Source organism: Alexandromys fortis, unplaced genomic scaffold (genome assembly GCF_014885135.2).
Source record: "Alexandromys fortis isolate MF-2015 unplaced genomic scaffold, M_Fortis_MF-2015_v1.1 scaffold_7, whole genome shotgun sequence".
NCBI classification, from domain to species: Eukaryota; Metazoa; Chordata; class Mammalia; order Rodentia; family Cricetidae; genus Alexandromys; species Alexandromys fortis.
The window spans coordinates 8,953,886-8,976,613 of NW_026067920.1; the positions used below are offsets into that span (position 1 = coordinate 8,953,886).

At 42.5% G+C, this 22,728-nt stretch overlaps 1 protein-coding gene across 4 annotated transcripts in view; it reads left to right on the forward strand.

Annotated features, from left to right (window-relative positions):
* The window catches only part of Ogdh (oxoglutarate dehydrogenase), a 64,074-nt gene that overhangs the window by 21,035 nt on the left and 20,311 nt on the right, over positions 1–22,728 (forward strand). For 2 of the 4 annotated variants that reach the window (XM_050140880.1, XM_050140877.1), the window contains exons 3-6: positions 1,214–1,405; positions 3,335–3,403; positions 3,547–3,649; positions 19,137–19,252. In XM_050140880.1, coding sequence (XP_049996837.1) covers positions 1,214–1,405; positions 3,335–3,403; positions 3,547–3,649; positions 19,137–19,252 — 480 coding nt within the window. Of the gene's footprint in view, positions 1–1,213; positions 1,406–3,334; positions 3,426–3,546; positions 3,650–19,136; positions 19,253–22,728 lie in introns of all 4 variants that reach the window. The other 2 variants (XM_050140879.1, XM_050140878.1) reach the window with 2 other exon arrangements.

A 22,728-nucleotide genomic window follows, 5' to 3' on the forward strand; every position in this document is an offset into this window, starting at 1 on the left:
TCAGCTAAATAGTGACTTCCTTAGTCAGATCCTGTCCTCATGCTCATCCCTCCCCACAAAACCCTGCCTTTTAACAGATCTATTTTTTTTCCTCCCAAGTGGAAATACGTCTTCATCTTTGATCTTTAAACTATTTTAAGGGACTAGAGAGTTGGCTTAGCAGTTAAGAGCACTTAGTTTGGTTTTCAACTACCTGGACAGCTTACAACTACCTGGAACTCCATTTCCTGGATGTTCAATGCCCTCTTTTGGCTTCCACGGGTACATGCTCATACATACAGATAGGCGTTAGGGTTAGAGTGGTAGTTTGAATGCAGTTGGCGTCTATAATGTCATGAGGATTGGCACTATTAGAAGGTATGGCCTTGTTGGAGGAAGTGTGTCATGGGGTGGGGGGGTTTGATGATTCCTATGCTCAGGCTACTGCCCAGTGTCTCAGACAACATCCTATTGCCTTCAAGATGTAGGACTCTGAGCTCCAGCACCACTTCTGCCTGCGCTAGCGTGCTCCCCACCATGATGATAATGGATTGAACCTTTACTGTAAGCGAGTCGCCCCAATTAAATGTTTTTTGTTGTTGTTGTTTTCCCGAGACAGGGTTTCTCTGTAGTTTTGGAACCTGTCCTGGAACTCCATCTGTTCCTCTGTAGACTAGGCTGGCCTCGAACTCAAAAAGATCCACTTGTTCTGCCTCCTCAGTGCTGGTATTAAAGGCATGCACCACTAATCCAAGCAATTATTTTCTTTATAATAGTTGCCATGGTCATGGTATCTTTTTATTGATTGATTGTTGATTGATTGATTGATTGATTTTATTGAGCTCTACATTTTTCTCTGCTCCCCTCCCTGCCTCTCCCCTCCCTTCAGCCCTCTCCCATGGTCCCCATGCTCCCAATTTACTCAGGATATCTTGTCTTTCTCTACTTCCTAGGTCACAGCAGTGAACATTTTAAGACACACATCAACACAAAAATAGATATAAGTAAAATTTTAAAAATAAATATATCTTTAAATATTTTAATTTACATCTTGTGTGAGGTGAGTTAAGTAGTGTATAGTATATAATTTACAACACAAAATGCAGATTAAATTATTGAAATCTGAAGTAAATAAAAATAGGAATATAAGGAAATGACAGTGTTGCTTTCTTGTAGAGGACAGTTCTTTATGGCATTTAAGGAAGAGTCACATAACTGTGCTTTTTGTCTTTAGTCATGGGACATTTTTTTCCGAAACACCAATGCTGGAGCCCCTCCGGGCACTGCCTACCAGAGTCCTCTTTCCCTGAGTCGAAGCTCGCTGGCTACCATGGCCCATGCACAGTCCCTGGTGGAGGCACAACCTAACGTCGACAAACTCGTGGAGGACCACTTGGCAGTGCAATCTCTCATCAGGGCATATCAGGTGAGCGGCTGTCATCAGTTTCATACAAGATACAGAATTCCCTAGGACTTTCTGGATGTACATTGTTTAAATCTCTTCCAAATGCCAGCTGTTTCCTTACTGCTTTGGGCTTACAAAGGCAAACAGCAAGTTTATAAGAGAAAAGAAGCAAGAGTACCCTAGTTGAGCAATTTTCCACTGCGGTAGTCAGTCTCATAGTAGCTCATGATGTCTGTTCATAAATAGGCAAGTCAGTGTGTGGGCATGGAAGGGTGAGAAGGTTGGATCGCTGTCCCGTCTCAGTTAACAACTGGATACTGTAAAAAAGTAAATCCATGGGCGTTAGAGACAGAGGCCGGAAAGTCGGGAAGAAGAACTGAGCCTGCAAAATGTGGGCGAGACAAGAACATTCTATCTAAATTCTGCCAGCAAGCAGCCAGCCTCATCAGATACATTCAACAGGAATGGGCTCTTTTTTTTTTCCTGGCCTTCTCCATCTCAGTACAGTAACCAAAGATTTCCTCCATGCCCACCTCTGTTGGGGAACCAGAATTCAGACCTTAAAATTTGAGTAGACTGAGGAAGAAAGGTACAGAATAATAAACCAGGTAGCTTCCTTCTAGGACCTCCAATGAGAGTCCAGGCCCCACACTAGCATGGATGCAACAGTAGTATCTAGGGAACTTGCCCTGAGCTCTTGTTTCTTCTGCTTCATGCTTTAGTTTCCTGGTGGTGGTTGTTGAGAAAGGTCCTGGGTCCTTAGTCTTTTCCCTGCCATACTCTTCAATGAGGGCTCTTGGGACACACATGTGCTGACATGGGAAGGAGATGCACAGAATGCTATAAATGCTGTAGCCCTAATCATAGCCTGTATACAGTTGGCTACAGTAACATTTTTAATCTAGTTTCCAGTGACTTCTCATCACCCACTGTTCTCAAATTGCTAGCAAGAACTGTGATAAATATTCCTAACTAAAAAACAAAAGCAAATAAATCCATTAAACTTGAAGGAATTTTCTGAGTGTGGTGGCACACATGTTTAATCTCAGCACTTGGGAGGCAGAGGCAGGTGGTTCTCTGTGAGTTTGAGGCCAACCTGTTCTATATAGGGAGTTCCAGGCCAACCAGGGATAATAGTAGTAGACACTATCTTAAAAATAAATACATTTTTTAAAAATTTTAAAATGGAAGGGATTTCCCCACTCCACCTTGCCCTTTGTTGTTTCCGTGGTGCTGGAGTTTGAGTGCAGCACGTGGGTATACAAGTGGTTCTCAGGGGCTACCACTGAGCTCTTCCCCAGCCTCGTGTATGTGCACCATATGTGCACCTGGTCTTCTGGAACTAGAGTTACAGGTGGTTGTTAGCCTCCATATAGATGCTAGGAATGGAACCTGAGTCATCTGGAAGACCAGGGCTCCTTAGTGCTGAGTCACCTCTCTATTGTTTTTTTTAATAGTCCATTAAAGTAATAATTTATATCTCATTTCCATTGATCTAGAGAAACTAAGGATCCCCAAGATACAGTTCATTTTTAAATATCCAAGTTTATTATAACTTGAAATATACTCCTTTTTTATCCTCATAAAAGGGCCTTTATATACAATAATACTTTGGGTTGTTTGGAGTTTTTTTATTCATTGTTTTTATGTATGTGTTTTACTGGAAATTGAACAGAATCTCACTAAGTTGTCCTGGCAGTTTTTGAATATTTGATTCTCTGCTTCAGTCTTGTAAGTGGCCTAGATTATAGGTATGTGCTTTCAGGTCTAGCGCACAGTAATGCCTTTTAAAATAAACTGTTTTAAACTGTTTTTTAAGAACTAACTCTGATTTATGGGTTCACTGAGCTATGTTCCTTTCTTAGAAAGATTTGTATGTAGTATAATTCTTTTACCACTTCCCACAGCTTATTGGATTTGCTTAATGACTTGCTTGTGTTATTATTCCAGGTCAGGGGTCACCACATTGCAAAACTTGATCCTCTCGGAATTAGTTGTGTAAATTTTGATGATGCTCCGGTAACTGTTTCTTCAAACGTGGGTGAGAATTAATATGTAAATGCTAATTTTAATGTAATTTTACTTTTTTTTGCCCCTTCCCTCTTTTTTTTCTCCTGTCCTTTTGTGTGTGTCCTTCCCTCTCATTGTTGGCCCACTCATAGATACGAGGGCACCATGTAGCACAGCTGGACCCCCTGGGGATTTTGGATGCTGATCTGGACTCCTCCGTGCCCGCTGACATTATCTCATCCACAGACAAACTTGGTGAGGGTCTGCGAGCAGTCAGCTGCGCTGCTTGAGCTCCTCTCGCTGTGCACAGCCTGTGCTAGCCAGGACATCCAGACAGGAGGGAAAGGCTCTTAAGTTTCCTTCGTTCTGATCACTTGAAATTGAGCAGGAATGTAGCCTTAGTGTGTTTTAAGGGTATTATTTTTATCTCAATTTTCAGCCAGATTGTCCAAGTTTCAATCTGGAAAATAAAATTTCAAAGGAAGGGTCTGTGGCACTGAGAAAACCTGGCTCACTGCTTCAGAGAATAGCTCTTCTGGCTCCAGCTTTCCATATCCTGCACAACACTGCCTTTCGTAAGGCCGCTGACCAGGCTCGCAAGGCTGCTGTTGTCATGGCTGTCCCATTCTGGAATATGGTGGGGCCTGCTCGGGCTGGAGGATATTCATATCCCTAAGGAGCGAATTCCAGAGCAACGTGTGCAGTTTGGGTTTCCTGATTTGTAAATGCTGGTGATCACACTGAGGAAACTTTGGAAGGCGTTCCCTACAGTGTCAGGAGGCCAGAGCCTTTGGGAGGTGCATGTGTGGAGGACAATTGGGGTTTTGTCACTGTTGCCAGAAGATATGCCAACCTGTACCTGGTCCTCCTTGTGAGGTGAATGGGCATTGCGGTGCTCACTGCAGTTGCTTCCAGAGTTAATCTGCTTATGTCACCGTGCTGCTAACCTGTACTAAAGAAACGATGATGTGACTAATAATGAAATGACCAGAGTGTGCACAATAGGCACCTTGCATGCTAATGAAATCAATGATCACCTACTTGCTAATATCCTTGGGGAGAAGATAAAATTAGTGTCCTTGCAGGTACTACCCTGTGGTCTTACAAGTATTGTTGAATTGTAACCAAGGATTTGGATGTTAATCAGCTCCAGTTGGACATCAGACATTATTGATGTTGTAATTGGGTTGATGGTTTATAAATTGTTGTTTAGTTTTCAAGAACACTCCTAGATACCACAGAATTTCTTCCATGTATATACATACCCTTTAGCCAATTTAGGAAATGTGTACAAAACAAACTTTTTTCTTGTTTATCAACACACACACCCAAAATTTTGTGACCTCAAAAGGTATAAAAAGGTGCTAGAGAGATCACTTAGTGGGTAAGAGTACTTGCTGTGCAAGCATGAGGACCTGAGTTCAAATCCCAAGCACCCATGTAAAAAAACCCATGGCCACATGAGCCTGTAGAAGATCGCTGGGGCTTTGTTGTTAGCCTAGCTCCAGTTGAGTGAAAGACCCTGTCTCAAGGAAATAAGGCAGAGATGCCCAGCGCCCTCCTCTGGTCTATGTGCAAGTGCACATACACTAAATGAAAGGTTTAGATAGACTTCTCCCCACCCAGTAAGCAGTCAATACCAACTGGGTTTCTTCTCATTTAATTCAGTTCTGATAGCTGGTTCCATGAAAAGAATTTGTTTATGGTGAACTCTAGAACAGAAAGTTTGGAAAAGATTAGAGTTTTCTGATCCATGTTGTGTAAGAGGAGTTCTAGCTTCTATGGCCTGCTTTAGGGAAGAAATTGTGAGCCAGGAACTATGGACAAAAGCCCCTTGAGGCTGGCTAGGTGGTGCAGCAGGTAAAGGTCTTGGTGCCAAGCCTGACAGCCTGAGTTTGGTCCCTGGAGCCCTCATGATAGAAGAAGATAATGGACTCTTGCAAGTAGTCCTCTGACCTCCATGCTCTCACTGTGTGCATACATACATACCACACACACACAAATGTAAAAGACAGCCTAACTTCCGTCTACCTGGAGATGGAATCAGATCCAGGATGGGTCCTCCCTTCCTAAGACTGCCTCCATCAGTTTACGTTCAAATAGCTTTTTTGTTTGTTTTGTTTTTCAAGACAGGGTTTCTCTATGTAGCCCTGGCTATCCTGGAACTCACTCTGTAGACCAGACTGGCCTTGAACTCACTGAGTACTCACTGAGTACTGGGATTAAAGATGTGCGCCACCATCATCTGGCTTCAAATAGGTTTTTTTAAGGTAGAGTCTCACTATGTAGACCAGGCTGGCCTCAAACTCAGAGAGATGCCTTCCAGGTGCCGACTGGGATAAAGTTTGTGCCATATACCAAAATGTTCAATTAGCTTACAGAACCCAGCAAAGCACTTGCCTATATTTACCTTATTATACAAGCTATTTTAAGAATGTAAATAATCAGTCAGATGAAGAGAAGCCGAGGGCTAGTCTGGAGGAGTCTCGTGCTCTGTTCTATGGTACTATCTTGGCATGTAGACAAGTATCTGAGCAGCTGCCATGTTTGTAGTACATAGCTGCAGAACACTGTCCTCATGAGCTTTTATGGAGACTGTATTACGCAGGTGTAATCAAAGCAAGGACAGTCATGCTAAAATGCAGTTGGACACCAATTTCTCAGCATTTCTTCCTCTCAGGCACAGGGCAGGACTCTTCTGAAATGAGGCTACCTGATGTCAGAGGGTAGATCAAGGTCAGTCAGTTGTGATAGGAAGAATTGGGAAGATTAAGAACTTCTTGGACCCACTTGAATAGAGAAACTCTAGTTTCTGTGGCCTTACTTGGGGAGAAAGTTATGAGGCAGAAACCATGAACAAAAACATGGATATAAAATAACCCAGGAGGAAAGTGTAGAGAAAGTCCTTGAATCTGACCATAGACTTGGGTGAGTTCAGCCTTGCTCTGAGGTTCAGCTGTGAAAACTTGGTCCTAAGCTGCAGTTTCTGCACAGTGCCTCCTTCTGTCCGTGTCATCCTGTAGTGTGAGAACTCTTGCTCACTGTCTCCCAGTTCTTCCACTGCATAGCAGTCCCAAGCCTCTTCATCCTCCTGTTTGTATCCCATCGGTTCTGTGACTACTCCAAAGACCTAAAGGGTCTCCTCCATGTGCTTGGGTCAGGGTAAGCTCCTGACTGTGGACTTCTCACTCTCTTTGTGAGCAGAGACCTTCCAGGAACCTCCTCTTCTCTCAGGGAGCACCTCCTCTATCAGTCAAGCTAGAGACCAGTTAGGTCTAGAGAGAAACGGATGAGAAAACTGGCCTTTTTCTATACTGCTGGAATCTGCATTAAAATGTACCTCTCTCAGTCTGCACATTAGAATAATTGGGGACGCTCAAGCTATCAGACTGTATAAATCAAGGCAAACTGTGGGGATCCCAGCCTAGCAGTCTTTGAAGGGTAAAAAACCTTAAGGAATCCATCAAAGCTCAGCCTACTGAGTCCATTTTGCACTACTCTGCCTGCCTGCCCTTCCTCCCTCTCTCCTTCCTTCCCTTTCTAGGTAGGGCCTTGCCTTGTATCCACTTTGGATATGTCCTAAGTATTTTTGTGCTTCTCTGAAGATCATAATTGAAGACTTTATAAATGGCCCAGAGCTCTCTGAAATCCTCTGACAACTCCCCGTGACCTGGAGCATGTGGATGCACTAAGTTCGGGAAGAGAGAAAAGCACATTTTTTTAAGTTAGGGTTTCATGCCACCCAGGCTAGCCTAGTACTTGCTCTGTAACCAAGGCTGGCTTTGAACTCCTGATTTTCTTGTTTCTATCTCCCAGGTTCTGGGGTTACAAAGCTGTACCACCTGATCATGTAAATTTTCTTATTTTAATCAGAAAAATTATAAAGCCGTAGCGGGGGCTGGAGAGATGGCTCAGCGGTTAAGAGCATTGTCTGCTCTTCCAGAGGTCCTGAGTTCAATTCCCAGCAACCACATGGTGGCTCACAACCATCTGTAATGAGGTCTNAAGGGTATGGTGGCCCAGGCCTATAACCCTAGCACTGAGGAGGTGGGAGCTAGAGGACTAGAAGGTCAAGGTCAGTCTAGAAAATGAGTTCTAGGGCTGGAGAGATGGCTCAGCGGTTAAGAGCATTGCCTGCTCTTCCAAAGGTCCTGAGATCAATTCCCAGCAACCACATGGTGGCTCACAACCATCTGTAATGAGGTCTGGTGCCCTCTTCTGGCCTGGCCTGCAGGCATACACACAGACAGAACATTGTATACATAATAAATAAATAAATATTTAAAAAAAAAAAAAAGCCGTAGCGGGTCTTTAATTCTCTTTGTAGCCCTGGCTGATCTGGAGCTTAAGATTGTCCTGCCTGGGTTTTCCTAGTATTGATGAGTAGAGCACTTTCCCACCGTGGTTTGCTTCCCTCTAACCCCTACCCCATCAAACTCAGGACCTCTAGTAAGGTAGGCAAATACTGCACATTTAACTACATCCCATCCGTGATGCTGTGAATTTTAGATAGTGTGACATGAAGATACCTGTGGGTTTAAAAAGGCGTCAGCTTGTTAGATGTTTGAACAACTACCCTGAGTGCACAGGTTTGACATGAGTTTAGAAAGTAATCAAGTCCCAGCCTCTCCTCACTAGACTACAATCTTATAGTCCCTGACTAGATGACCTTCGGCTGGAGACTTGACCTTTCTGTATCCTAGTCACCTCATCTTTAAGGCAGACGTGACAACATCATCTAAGATTGTTTTCAGAACTAAACTGTACCTTTATTGCAAGTTCTCTGTGTAAGCTGGTGGGACTTTGAATTCATTGCAGTGATTCTTCTGTCTCGGGAGTTCTGGGTTTATGCTTGTGAGCCACTGCACCTGGTCTCTCTCTCTCCTTCCTGTCTCTCTCTGCCTTCCACTTCCTTGCCCCCCTCCCTCATCCTCCCAGGATTCAGAAGGCCCTATTGCCTCAGCCTCTAGGACAACCAGGACTATAGCTTTCATTAAAAACTGTAAAGATTCATTTTAGAGCAGTTCCTTGGTGGTTATTATGGGTTATGTTCCATGATTGTGCTTATGATGTCTGGAACGGGGGTGGGTGCCTCTTTCCATAAGGTACTCAGTTGGGTTCAGTTTCCAAGGAAGCCTCTGGAGGGCCATTTTAACTTGTACTAGGTGGTACTGTAGACCATCCTTTCTTGTGGACACATTTCCTGTCACCCACAGCCATGGTTTGCTCCGTGTATTTTCTGACTGTGGTAGTGAGAGTGAGGCATCCCACTGCTTAAGGAGGCTTTTCCTAGATGACCTTAAAGTAGAAACTAGTCCGTATTACAAAATGCTAGAGTTGTATGAGTGGACAGGTCTAGACAGTAAGCAGGCCTTCCTGAAGCTGTATGCAAAGGACATTGAGGCCCAGACCTGGAAGCCACTAAGTGTTTAACAGATATTCTTTGTATATGCCCAGGAACTTACTCCATGTGTATCCTGTGCTTTTAGAAGTTTCACAGCTTTATTCCTAACAGCTTTTGTCTACTTATGGTGATACTCCTACACTCTAAAAGTAACTGCTGAGAAGACTCCGAAGTACTCAGATACCCTGGGAGACAGTTGTGTCTATGGCAGCACAGTGGTTCTCTTTCACCCACTTTGCTTGTGTCTGTACACCCAATACCCAGGTGATAAAGCTATCCTATGCTAGGTCAAATTTTTTTTTTGGGGGGGGGGGAGTGGTTTTTTGAGACAGGGTTTCTCTATGTAACAGCCCTGGCTGTCCTGGAACTCACTCTGTAGACCAGGCTGGACTCCAACTCACAGAGATCCACCTGCTTCTGCCTCCCGAGTGCTGGGATTAAAGGCACGTGGCACCACCACCAGTGTATTTAGGGTTTTTTTTTTGTTTGGTTTTGGTTTTGGTTTTTTAACAAGAATGAGCAATTTCAGTTTCCTTTGAGGTCATCTCCTGTTTCTGAGCTCTGCAGAATCACTAATGGTTGCTTGACCTGGTCTGTCTTGGTTCTAGAGATCCAAGGAGAAAAATTAAAATCTTCACCCTAGCCTTAAGCAGAACATTGCTGCTTTTGTGCAGAGTTTAGATATGTTGTCATAAGGAGTCACTGGGTGCTCGGGTCTTAGATGGATGCCCCTAGGAGAAGAAGGTAGAGCTTTGCCTGGTGTCCGCACACTGGAGGAGTCTTAGTGAGACCGCCTGTTCCCTGTGAGCCCTCCACTTGAAAGGAAGTCCATGGCCGCCGTTATCTGTGCTCCCTGACCAGAGAAATGGCCGTGGCTCACGGGGAAGGACTGTGTGTCTGGGAGGATGTGTTGGGCTTCACTAGTGGCCAGGGAAGTTGGGGTGGAAAGGCCTAAAAGCTCACAGATAGAAGACCGTGTAAGGTGTGCTTAGCTGTGTGTAGTTAGGGCTCCTATAGTGGTTTTTTGGTTTTTTTGGCTGTTGAGTTCTTCTGTTTCAGTTCTGCCATCTTCTACAAGAAGACTAGACTAAAGATCTTTCTATTCTCTAGAATACAGTTCTGAAAGACGACTACTTCACAAATTAGGTCTTTTTACCTTCTTTTCTTTCCTCTGTCTTCCATCACATAGTGGTCTAGAAATATGTGCAACTTCCCGGGTACCACTGTGTCAGTGGCTTCTTGAGGCTGGGTTAGACCAGTGAGATCAAGTGATGCTGCCTGGAGTCAGGGGGGTGGCCTTCGTGCCTTTTGATCCGCCTTATTCAGCTTTTCTATGAATGGGTCCCACATTTACCAGAACAGGTTTCAGCAATTCAACCCCTGATCACAAAACCCAACCTTGTCTCCTTTTGTGTGTGTGTGTCCATGTCCATCCATCCATCTGTCTGTCCATCCCTCCATCTGTGTTGCCTGTTTCTGTGGTGATGGTATCGGATTTTGATGTTGAGGTTTTAAACTAACTCTCACCTGTCTTTTTCCTTCTGCGCTCACCCATGCTACCCTACTCTGCCTCTCAGATCTTGCAGTTTTCAAGGAACGACTCCGAATGCTAACAGTAGGAGGTATGAAAATAATGAGCCTTTTGCTGTTCTGCAGTTGAGGACTTCGTTTGAATAGGAGGTGCAACTTTTCCCAGCATGCGTCTTGGGGAAAGTTGACACACATTCATCAGTGTTGTAAAAGTTTGTTAATTGTTTTAAAATACATTTTTCCTTCACTTAGTTGTTTACCAACAAGCAGAGCTGTGTGCCTGTTGTGGGCTTTTCTGCTCATTTTCTGTTGTGGAGAGCATCCCACACTTGCTATCATCGCTTTGCTGTAGGCGTCCATCTTTAGCACTGCTCACCTTTAGCTCCTGCTGGAGCCGGCTGGGGCCTGAGGCCACACGAGCTCTGCATGGTGGCTTGTTCTGTTCTCCGTTCTGTTTGTGGATTTTGCTAGACTCTGGATTCCTTCAGATTCTCCTTCCTGGGCATTTTGAGCAAGGTTTTGAAACCATTCTGTTTAATGACAACCAAAGTATTTGTAAAAGCTTTCCAGGAGCTCTTGGAGAACTTGTTTCTATGTAGAATACCCTTGAGGAATCCAGAGTTGAGGTGCTGGGGCCATCTGCCTGCCATCTTCTCTACCTACCCCTCACTTTCCGGCCAGTTTCTTTCCCTTCAGGCTTCTCTTAAGACATTTTTCTTTTCCTCTGTCTTACTCATAGTCCCTGTAAGATATTAAACTTTGCATTTTGAAACAAGTGCGTAGACTTGTGCAGTTTTGAGAATTAATGACATTCACAAGCCTTAGTCAGTGTACCCAGTGGTCAGGTTGTGAGTGCAGCACATATCACACCAGGACAAGGCTCAGAACTCTTCCCTCTCACCCTACCACCATGCTTAACCTGGCAGCTGCTCTTGTCCTTCTCCATTTCTGTAATTCTGCCATTTTATGAGTATTATAAAACGTTGGTAAGTTTTTGAGATTGGAGTTTTTTCCTTTAGCTTTAGTTATGCAGCGATACATACAGGTTGTTAGTGTTCTCAGCTGAGTGCTATCCCATGGCAGGGAGATGCAGTTGGTTTAAAAGATTTACAAAACATTTTAATTTTATGATGTACAGTTACTGCACTTCATTGTCAATTTTAACTTTTCCCTTAGCCTTTGGTCCCAGAGGTTTCTCGTTGTAATTTTGATAGGCATAGTAGACTACACCTATAATCCTACCACTTTGGAGGCAAGGCAGAAATGTTGCTTTGAGTTTGAGGCCAGCTGAGCTATAAATGGTTTATAATTTTGAATGACTCTAGAATCTATTTTAAATTTATTTACATATAAAAGCAACGTCTAAACTGAGAGTTATTTAAATATTTATTTTGCCCATAGTCTCTAGTTGCTTTGCCATTGTTAGCTGGAAAGTCTCTCCTTCAGTGATATTTTTGCACTTTCCTCAAAAATAAGTAGGATCAAAAATCAGGTGTGGTAGCGCCTTTAATCTCAGCACTCAGGAGGCAGAGGCAAGCAGATCTCTGAGTTCGAGGCCAGCCTGGTTCATGAAGCGAGAGTTCTAAGACAGCTAGAGCTGTTACACAGAGAAACCCTGCCTTGAGGGGGAAAAAAGTAAAATAAAATAAGATGAAAATAGGATCTGGCACCTTCTTCCACATCTGACAAACCTGAGTTCATTTCTGGGCCTTTGACCCCACGTGCATGCCTTGTACCATGTGTGTCTCACATACACAAATAACGGCTTACAATAAATTTTTCAAAAAATCATTAGGTTTCATTTGTGTGAATCTACTTTGGATTTCCAGTTTTCCTTTAATTGTGTATACCCTTTTACCAGTATCACATCTTGATTATTGTGGCTATAACTTTGCTCTCACAATTGTTATGATAGTTTTGGAGCATTTTAGAATAAGGTTCTGCCTGTATAAAACCTTGTCAACATTTTGTTAGGAATTAGGTTAAACTTACAGGGAAATTGAGAAGTTCCTCCATGTTCATTTCTTCTAAACTGTAAAATATCTACAGTTTGTGATATTCCCTTTTTATCTTTTTGATATCTTGAGGACCTGTAGTGACATCGTGTTTCATTTCTGACATTTGTAAATTGTGTTGTCTTTGTTTTACAAGGAGATTGTTAATATATTGATCTTTTTAAAGAAATGCCCGTTTGTTTCCCTGATTTTCATTATTTTGTGCATTAATTTCTGCTCTCTTAGTTCTTTACATCTGCTTGTTGGTTTTTGTTTTGTTTTTCCCTCTTCTAGTTCTGGACCAGGGTTAGGAACATGGATTATTGATTAAAGACCTTATTTTCTGATGTGTGCATTTTTCTACTGTAAGTTTCTTTCTTGGAACTCCTTTAGATTTCCCACAAGTTTCGATAAATTCATAACCTTCTCCCCATACTTTGTGTTTTGTTTTTAATACTTTTGGTTTATTTAGAGTATCCAAGTTGTACTGGTTTCTAAGTCGATTCTGTTATGATCTCAATCCTTTTACATAATCTATTAGTTTTTAAGGCCTAGTTCGTCATATCTTGACATGTGAACCGCGGTTGTTTGAAAAGAGTTTTGCCTGTTGTTAAGGGGAGTACACAGAAACATCAGTTAGATCTTGTTTGATGATTGTTTTCCTAAATCTATAACAGTTTCCTAATTTTTTAATTTTCTTGAGAGAAGGGCATTGAAATCTTCAATTGCCTATATAGATGTGTCCACTTCTCCTTTGAGTCTCTAATTAATATTTGATGCAATAGTTTATAGCTCTTTTTGTTTGTTTTAGTTTTGGTTTGGTTTGTTTGTTTTAAACATGGGCTCACTATGTAGCCCAGGTTGGCTTTGAACTGTGTAACCCAGCCTTATTCTCAATGTTGGACATACAAGCTTTTTGTATGATATCACAAATTTATATATTTATATGTATAAGATCTGCTTGTGCATTTAGGGTTGCTATCTTCTCTATCTGCCCATGTCATAATATAAGGATGAGTAAGGTTCTTATAAATAATCATGCCAGGAATAGTGGTGCATTACTTTAATCTCAGCACTCTAAGAGGCAGAACCAGGCAGATCTCTGTGAGTTCGAGGCCAGCCTGGTCTACAAAGCTGTTCTAAGACAGTAGCACTACACAGAGAAACACTGTCTCCAAAAAACCAAACCAAAAACCAAAAAAGAAAGAAAGAAAGAAAGGAAGAAAGAAAGAAAGAGAAAGAGGAAGGAAAGAAAGAGAAGAAAAGAGAAACCAAGACTGTCTGGTGCTAGGTCCTAGTTTTTCTGTTGAGTTAAATTTTTTAAAAAATCTACCCTGCCAATTCTTTTTATTTAATGTTATTTATATTTAGTGTGGTTATTGATGTATTAAGAGTGGAAGTGCACCATTTTGTTCTTTTTCCTGTTTTTCTATTTTTCATTTTGTTAGTGGATCAGAACCAGGGCCCTGGCAACCCTAATAAGTTAGGCTCAGCTACTCATCTTCAAAAGGCCAATGAAAGAAAGTATGGTGAGAAACAGAAAAAGAAGACTTATTCCATGTGGTCACAGTGGGAAGAGGAGTAAAGAGGCCCAGTGACCTTCCCAAGACCATTGGGGATCCCTACGTGAAGTTTAGGTGTAAGTAAGAGGGCAAGAAGTACTCATAACTCAGCCATCCTGGTTAAGGTGTGGTCTACACCCATTATTATCTCAGTTCTAGTTGTCTAACAGGTTGTCAGAACTCTGTGGAATCTCTGTCCAGGAAATAGGTACCCCTCTGGCAGGCACCAGGCTTCAGCCTTTGCTTTTTGCCAGGAAGATTCCTGGGTGTTGGGGTGCACCCGGTAGCACAGGTCAGTTGAAGAAAGAAGGCACTCCAAGATGAAATTTTAAGGGCTGTGTGGCAGCAGGAAAGTTCAGCCTCTCTGATGGACTGAATCCCTGAACAGCCATACAAAGGTGTATTTATTGAAAGTTACACAAAGTGTTTCCTCAAACCAAGATTGCTAATCTAATTCACATGTCTTACTGAAGGGGAACATCACATGCCCCATGACTCTAGTCCTTCATTACTATGGTTTGCAATACACAGTAATACAAGAGCCTCAGGTGTGCCTGAGATGTCTTGTGATCAAAGTCACGGGATGGCCACAATGCCCCTTCAGCAAAACAGTTCCACAGATCCCGGGAAATAATCACTGTTCTCCACAAGGACTCTTCAGGGTCAAAGTACTTCTAAGAAGGAGCAGTTCGTTCTGCTAATTCCTACCAGGTACCTGGGGAATTACAGTTATTTAGTAAAAGCCACGGGGAGGGCTACAATTGTCACTGTAGAATATCTTTATTCTTGTTAGGACAGTTTTTAAAAAATGGCTTTACTTTCTGTTCGTCTATGAACCTTTAGGAAAACATTGTAGGGGCAGGAGAGGGGACATGAGCAAGCCATGGTACAGACCTGGAGGTCAGAAGACAGCTTGTGGAGTTAGTTTTCTCCTTCCACCTTTACATGAGTTCCAGGAGTTAAACCTAGCCTGTGTGTCAACACCTTCACCCACTGAGCCATCTTCCTGGCCTGGATTTTAATACTCTTTATTTTATAATCCCATCTTTGTAATATATCTATTTATATAGCTCTTTAGTTGCTCAAAGGCATTACATTATGTAGACATAATTTATCAGTCTACTATGTCATTATTTCACCAGTTCAATTGGAGTAGAAAACTTGTCTCCTTTGAGTGCCTTATTCTTTAGATTCATTCAGCTTCTGGAATCTGGGAGTTTAGGTCTTCTGTTGAATTTAGGAGGTTTTCAGGCATTTTTCTAAGTACCTTTTCAGGTACTCTCAGGAATTTGCCCACATGAGTGTGAAATCTTTAATTATAGTGTTACATGTACTCAGTGCTTTTTAATGTTGGCTTCCATCTTCAGATCCACTGACTTTCTCTCTATGTATGTGTGCATGTGTGAAGGTCAGAGGACAGTTTGTAGGAGTCAGTTCTCTCCTACTGTGTGTTCTCTGGGAACTGAGCTCAGATCATAGGCTTTGGTGGCAGACACCTGCTGAACTACCTCACGAGCCCTTCCATCTGGTGTTTTGTATGTTTTTAGTTTTTGCTAAGAATTTCAACTTGTAACTCAACTCTTTTGTCACTGTATATTTGTAATTACTCACTAGAATGGTTTTGTGATGGCTTTATTTGACTCAAGTAACTCTAACATCTTTGTCTGTGAGGCTATTGATTATTGTTTCCCGTTCATTTGGAAATGTTCTTGCTTCTTTTGAAAAGGATCTCACTACATAGAGCAGGCTTACGTTGAACTCACAGAGATCCTCCTGTTTACCTCCCAGTGTAGAATTAAAGACATGTGCCACCACATCTGGCAAATATTCCTATGTCTTTGCTATTGTTTCCTGTTGTGCTAGGGATTTGTATGTCTACTTTTAAAAAGTTCTATTTCTATTTTTATATAGTGGGGTGCTTGATGGCTGTTGTTATTTGTATGATTTTGGTTTTCATGTAGCCCAGACTGACCTCAAATTCATTGTGTACCTGAGGCTGATCTTAACCCTTTGACCCTCCTCGTCCCCCAAGTGCCAGAATGCCCTGCCATGCCAATCACCAAGTTCTGTTTAGTGAGTGTGGGTGCTGTGCTGATCTGAAGACAGCTTGAGGGATTCAGTTCTCTCCATTACATGGGACCTGGGGATCAGTTCAGTTCATCAGGCTTAGTGGCAGACTCCTTTACCCATTGAGCCATTCTACCAGCTCTGTGGTATGTTTTGAAATTTTTAATGAAAACAAAAACATTTTGGTATTATGCATTTGGTGGTCTTATATAAGTCTGTCATAACAGGCCTCCTCTGAATATTGCTGCTGTCAGGAGAATTACCTTCTTCCTATTTATCTCTCAGAAAGGAGGTAAAAGTTTTAGACTCAGATTTTCCCTGAAACCTCTGTTTGGGTACTGAGGCTTGTAACAAGTTAGAGAGAGATGGGGCAGGTGCAGCAGAACTGTCTCAAGGTCTCTGATTTTGTGAAGCTGCCCCCTCCTGATCTTCATAGAGCAGCATTTGTGGGGTTTGGCTCTTTGCACTACTTGAGATTTCTCTACTGCTGATTCTCTCCTCCCTGTCTGAGATGTGGGAGCAGAAGAGAACTCAGGGGTTTCCCTGGCTTTGTCCTCTGGCTTTGTCCACCTTCTTTTGTTCTTTCACAGGGTTATCTTACCCTTTTTTCTACATAGAAAATCTAGCGTTTTTAGTTACAGTTAGTAGAAACGCAGAAAAGAGTGATTTTTTTTTCCCCACCAAAACATATCTGTGGTTTCATTTCTCAAATGACTGAAGATCTAGAAATGGGCCCAGTGCTTCTGAGGATGATCAGTGAATTACAACTGAGTGTCCCACCTAAAGCACCATCACACACCACGAGCCTCCTACCACTTCTTCAGGCTGTCCTGTAGCAGTGCAGCTCTCATCTGCAGGAGTACCTGGTTGGTTAACATCACAATCTGGATATTTTCTACACTAAACAGCGTTCCTCTGATCTTCCCCTTAACCTGAGATTTCTGGTATTTTGTCTTGTTTTATTTGGTGGTAGTTGCTGTTTTGTTTTGAGATATAGTCTTCTTATAAGCAAGACTGAGCTTGAATTCATGATCCTCCTGCCTTCACCTCCAAAGTGCTGGGATTGCAGTAACCATGCCTGGCCTGAGCTGAGTTTTGTAAGCCTGGAAAAGTTTCTCAAAAATAACCTTGTTAATCAAGGACAGTGGTGCATACCTGTAGTTAGAGCATTTAGGGGGCTGGTTCTGGAGAATAGCTCCTGGATCAAGACGAGTTTGGTCTATATAACATGAACCTGTCTTAAAAAACACAACTATAGGGCTAGAGAGATGGCTCAGTGGTTAAGAGTATTGCCTGCTCTTCCAAAGGTCCTGAGTTCAATTCCCAGCAACCACATGGTGGCTCACAGCCATCCGTAATGAGGTCTGGTGCCCTCTTCTGGCCTGCAGGCATACATGCAGACAGAATATTGTATACATAATAAATAAATAAATAAATATTTAAAAAAAAACACAACTATAGAAAATATTTCCTGTTTTCTTCCATAAACACTGTAGAGCTGTTGCTTACAAGCTGGGTTATAAAAGGCAAGAGCTATGTGCTTCCTCTAAGCCCGTAACTGCTGTTCCTTTATGGTAAAATAATAGGAAAAAAACAAGTGAATAGCTTGACCACTTTTACTTTTACCATTATCTCCCTCTAGGTTTGGGTTTTTTGTTTTGTTTTGGGTTTTGTTGTTGGTTTTGTTTTTTATTTGTTTTGCTTTTGTTTTAATAAAATTAAAAGGGCTTGGATAAAATGTAACTTTTTAAGACTTAAGGATTTAATTCCCCAGCCGGGTGTGGTGGTGCACTTAACTGCACTCTGGAGGCAGAGGTAGGTGGATCTCTGAGTTCAAGGACAGCTAGGGCTATGTGGAAAGACCCTGTCTCAAAAAAAAGTGGGATGGGGATCCAATTCCCCAACCTAGCTTGAATGGGAATCATTAGGAGATACCTGGGTCTGAACCGATGTTAAAGACTGAAAAGGTGATTTTACAGATCCCCCTGAGAACCAGGCAGACTGGTGCACAGCTGTAATTCCACTAATCAGAGGCCAGACAGAAAGATTACCTTTGTTCGAGGCCATCTTTGTCTACATAGCAAGTTCTAGGCCAATTCAGAGCTGAACAGGCACTTTGTCAGGGAACAGAACAAAAAGTCTGTGTTTCAAGTTCCTTACATTAGTGCGGTTCCCTGACTCCTGTCGCAGAGCAGCCCTTATTTCTACTTAATTCAGGCAGGAAACAGTGAAACATTTTATCTCGACCAGTCAGATGTCAGAGACTCAGCTGATTGTCTGCCGGTGGGTCACTTTTCATTTCTGGAGCCAGAGAAAGTGCTAGAACCAGGCATTCAAGTACTAGTGACTCTTACACTGTGCTCTTTACCCTTCAGAATAAGTGCCAAACTGGAAAACAAACCAATGGTGTCATTTGGTAGTTTGCTTCCTTAATGACTTCAGGTTGAAACAGGCATGATGCTGAAGAGCCTCCTGTTCTTTCCAGTCTGAAACATGCTCTCAGATGGAGAGCGCATATGGAAGTGAGAGTTAGACCTGTAATCCACTCGCACTGTAGATTACACCTAGAAAATCTAGCAATTTGGCTGTTTCAGGAAAAAAGACTTTTCCCTAATCCAAGGCTAAGGGCTGTTTACCTTTCTTTGCTGCCCTAAGTGTACCCTGAAGGACAGTTATCCCACAAGCGGCTTGATCCCCAGTGACTATTTCACCCTCACTTTGTAGACCCCAGCTCTCTGTCACTCACTTTGTAATATATACTCATGTTCCTGTTAAATGACTCATATATGGTCTGCTGTTCTCTATCAGTTCCTCGTTTCCTACTTAATTCTCTCAACTTTTTATTTACTTTTTGATTGATTTCTTTGGCTCTTTCCACCTCCAAAAATTGACTTTTATCTTGGGACCTTCAAATGTATTTAACTCTAAATTGTAAGTAATTGCCAAACACTGGACTAATATGCGCATAATAGCTTTATTCTGGTTTACATAGTAATAATCTTAGTGCCTAATTATTGTTAAAGTTTCTGGTTTTGATGGAATTACTGTTTTCATATACATATATTTAAATATCAGGAGTATGTGATATCTTTTTCTCTCTTTTTGCTCTTTGGGACATCCCTCCTCTTCCCTTCCTGTAAACTGTGACCCCTGCATGGCTGTGCCTTGTCCCTCATCGTCTATAGGGTTCTATGGCCTAGATGAGTCTGACCTTGACAAGGTCTTCCACTTGCCCACCACCACTTTCATCGGGGGACAGGAGTCTGCACTTCCTCTTCGGGAGATTATCCGGCGGCTGGAGGTAAGAACCGTTTATAGAAAAATCTATCAGACTTGAGACCAGGCTATTTGTTTTGGGCTTAGTCCTGAGTTTTTAAAAATGGAAAATAGCCTGTTTGTTTGTTTGTTTTTGTTTTATAACTAGAAATCTATTTTTTCATTAGTCATAAAGAGAGAAAAATTGGTTTAAAAAAAAAAGCCAGGTGGTGGTGGTGCACACCTTTAATCCCAGCACTCAGGAAACAGAGGCAGACAGATCTCTGAGTTCGAGGCCAGACTGGTCTACAGAGCAAGTTCCAGGACAGCTAGAACTGTTAAACAGAGAAACCCTGTTTGGGGGGGGGGGATCTGTTTTCAGCTCCCTCTAGATTTTATTTCAGGTGCATGTCTCCCTGGAAGATTCCCTTAACCTGTGTACAGGCCTGGAGCTGCAGAGTGCACTACACAGTGGTGGCTGCTCCTCTTCTACACCCACCCAACCCCATCTTATTTTTTTCTTTCTTTCTGTACTTTATTGATATTCAAGGGACTCTTTTTTGTATACTACAAATATCAGCTGAGAGCCTGGCTCTGGCATCAGGCTGCCTGTGTGTTTCCATCTCTCTTGGGCAAGTCGTTGCCTCTGTTCTGTATGTAAGGGTGCCTGGTCCAGAAGGGAGTGGATCTGCTGAGAGATGCTCATCCAGTATTAGCTGTTGCTTTTACTTAGTGCTGTCCACGGTATTCAGGACTAACAGGTTCTGAACCCATCGGCAGCATCAGATAATTCTTCATCAACCCAGACTGAAGCATAGTCACATCAGGGATACCTGGCCAGGGGGAGATCCTGCTGTGGTCACCTAAGTCAGAACTCTCCCCCAACACCCATATCACCCCTGGTGATTAGTGTTTCTTCCAGTGAGCTCATCTTTTGCACGTTCCAGGTCCATACTTAGCACATGAGTGATAGAAAATATTTTAATGTTACCTGGGACACTTCCTGTGTCTATTAAGCATCTCAGCTAAGAGCTGCCTAACTTTCTAATGGGCCCCTGGGAAAGCAAGGAGTGGAAACTGTTTACGTCTTTATCTAGAAGGAATGGTCATCTTACGGAAATGCTCAGGAATAATCCAATGTGATTGATTAACTTTGAGTCCCACCTGTGCATCATTGTCACAAACTGACACTGATTGCTGTCTGATCCTGCCCATTTCAGCGTGGGAGCCACCTATCAACTGTTGAGCACTTGAAGCCGGGCAGTGGTGGCTCACGCCTTTAATCCCAGAATCCAGGAGGCAGAGGCAGGCGAATCTCTGAGAGTTGAGGCTAGCCTGGTCTGTAGAACTATTGAACACTTGAAATGGGCAAAACACCTGGATAACTTTAACCATTGAAATGATATGTTTGATATATTGGGTCAAATAAGATAGGAAAATTCATCTCATCTATTTCTTCTAGGAAAATTTAACTTACTAAAGTTTTCTAAACATATGCTCTGTGTAATTACATCACAGCATAACACATATACACATCACATATAGGTGTATGGTAGTGAGGAGTTTATGTGCATACCTATATTCTAAGTTGGGATTGCTCTGAGGACAACAGTTATGGCTTGGGCTTCCTGGGGGCTCATGTCTTTCTGTGTTCTTTGGGTCTAAATTATGCAGAAGCATGCCTTGTCCTGCTGGTCACCAGATTCCTTACAGATCTGCAAAAATGAGACATGACAATGGACTGGTGAAAACTATGAAGTTATGAATAACTTAGTCTAATTTAGAAGTTCTGTGAGTTACAAGAACAATGGCAATGGGTTTTTGATCCTACTGCACGTACTGGCTTTGTGGGAGCCTAGGCAGTTTGGATGCTCACCTTACTAGACCTGGATGGAGGTGGATGGTCCTTGGACTTCCCACAGGGCAGAGAACCCTGATTGCTCTTTGGGCTGACGAGGGAGGGGGACTTGATTGGGGGAGGGAGATGGGGAGGGGGAGGGAAATGGGAGGCGGTGGCGGGGAAGAGACAGAAATCTTAAAGAAAGAAAGAAAGAAAGAAAGAAGAAAGAAAGAAGAAAGAAAAAGAAAGAAGAAAGGAAGGAAGGAAGGAAAGAAAGAGAAGAAGAAAGAAAAAGAAAGAAAGGAAGGAAGGAAGGAAGGAAGGAAGGAAGGAAGAAAGAAAGAAAGAAAGAAAGAAAGAAAGAAAGAAAGAAAGAAAGAAAGAAAGAAAGAAGTTCTGCGATTTACCATCTTAGATGATAAATCCCTGCACACAGGAAGCAAAGGCAGGAGGATCTCAGAGTCTGAGGCTAGCCTGGTCTACGTAGCAAGTACCAAAACTACATAGTGAGACCCTGTGTCAATAAAAAAGAAAAGAGGGCTGGAGAGATGGCTCAGAGGTTAAGACCACTGGCTGCTTTTTCAGAGGTCCCGAGTTCAATTCCCAGCAACCTCATGGTGCCTCCAAGGTATCTATAATGAGATCTGGTGCCCTCTTCTGGCATACAGGCATAAATGCAGGTAAAACACTGTATACATAATAAATAAACAAATCTTTAAAAGAAGAAAAAACATGGTATGAATTAATTATAACACCTTCAATTTCAGAGGTCTTCCAGGCTATATGATTTTTCTTTTGGCTAGAAAGGCTGTAGTATATGTTGGACAGCCTTACTTTTGTAAGTTCAGCCTTCTTTGACTCCACTGTACAACAGGCACCTGACCACAAGTCCAGCAAGCCTGTAACTGCCAGTGCCAGCTGGACTCACTGTCTAAAGCAAATGGAGGCACAGAAAGGAGTCACTGGGATCATATTCAGGCCTTTGGCTATTTGAAGACAACTGGGCTTGTGGGTCTGTAAAGTTGGCAACATCAGACACCCTGTTGCCTTTGCTATCCCATTGCTGCTCCCTGGCTTACTTTCACACCTGCATTCTGGGCCTCCAGGACAGTGGTATAAGTGGTAAAGGCTCAGCGAGAACCGTGAGTCTGTGTAAGACTAGGGTTGGGCATCCATGAGGTGGGTTTGCAAGAGCCACTCCAGATTATATGTGTGTGTGTATAAATATATTTCTCTTCCCTTAGTTTTCATTCCCCAAGAGCCAGCTATCTTACTGGTCTCCACCTTTGCAGGGATGACCACCACCCCCTTTCCAGACTTGGCTCAAGGCTCATCAGGTCTATTTATGACCTGTTCTTTTACCCAGTTGTGGCACACACCTTTAGGGGGCATTTGGGGGCAGAGGCAGGTGGATCTCTGACTTCAAAGCCAAGTGGGTCTGCATAGTGAGTTCCAAGATAGCCAGGGCTATATAGAGAGAGACCTTGTCTTAAACAAGCAAACCAACTAAAAAGTCCTGTCCTTTTTCCTATGCTGTCATGTTCTTCAGTCCTTAAGTTTTCAGGAAAATCAGTTATTAGAAAGTTGAATTTAAAGTCTTAAGTCTTTAACTTCAGCCACCAAGCTTTTCTTATCATGGATGGTGCACATACTATAAGGACAGCCAGCCTTTCTTAGAAAGG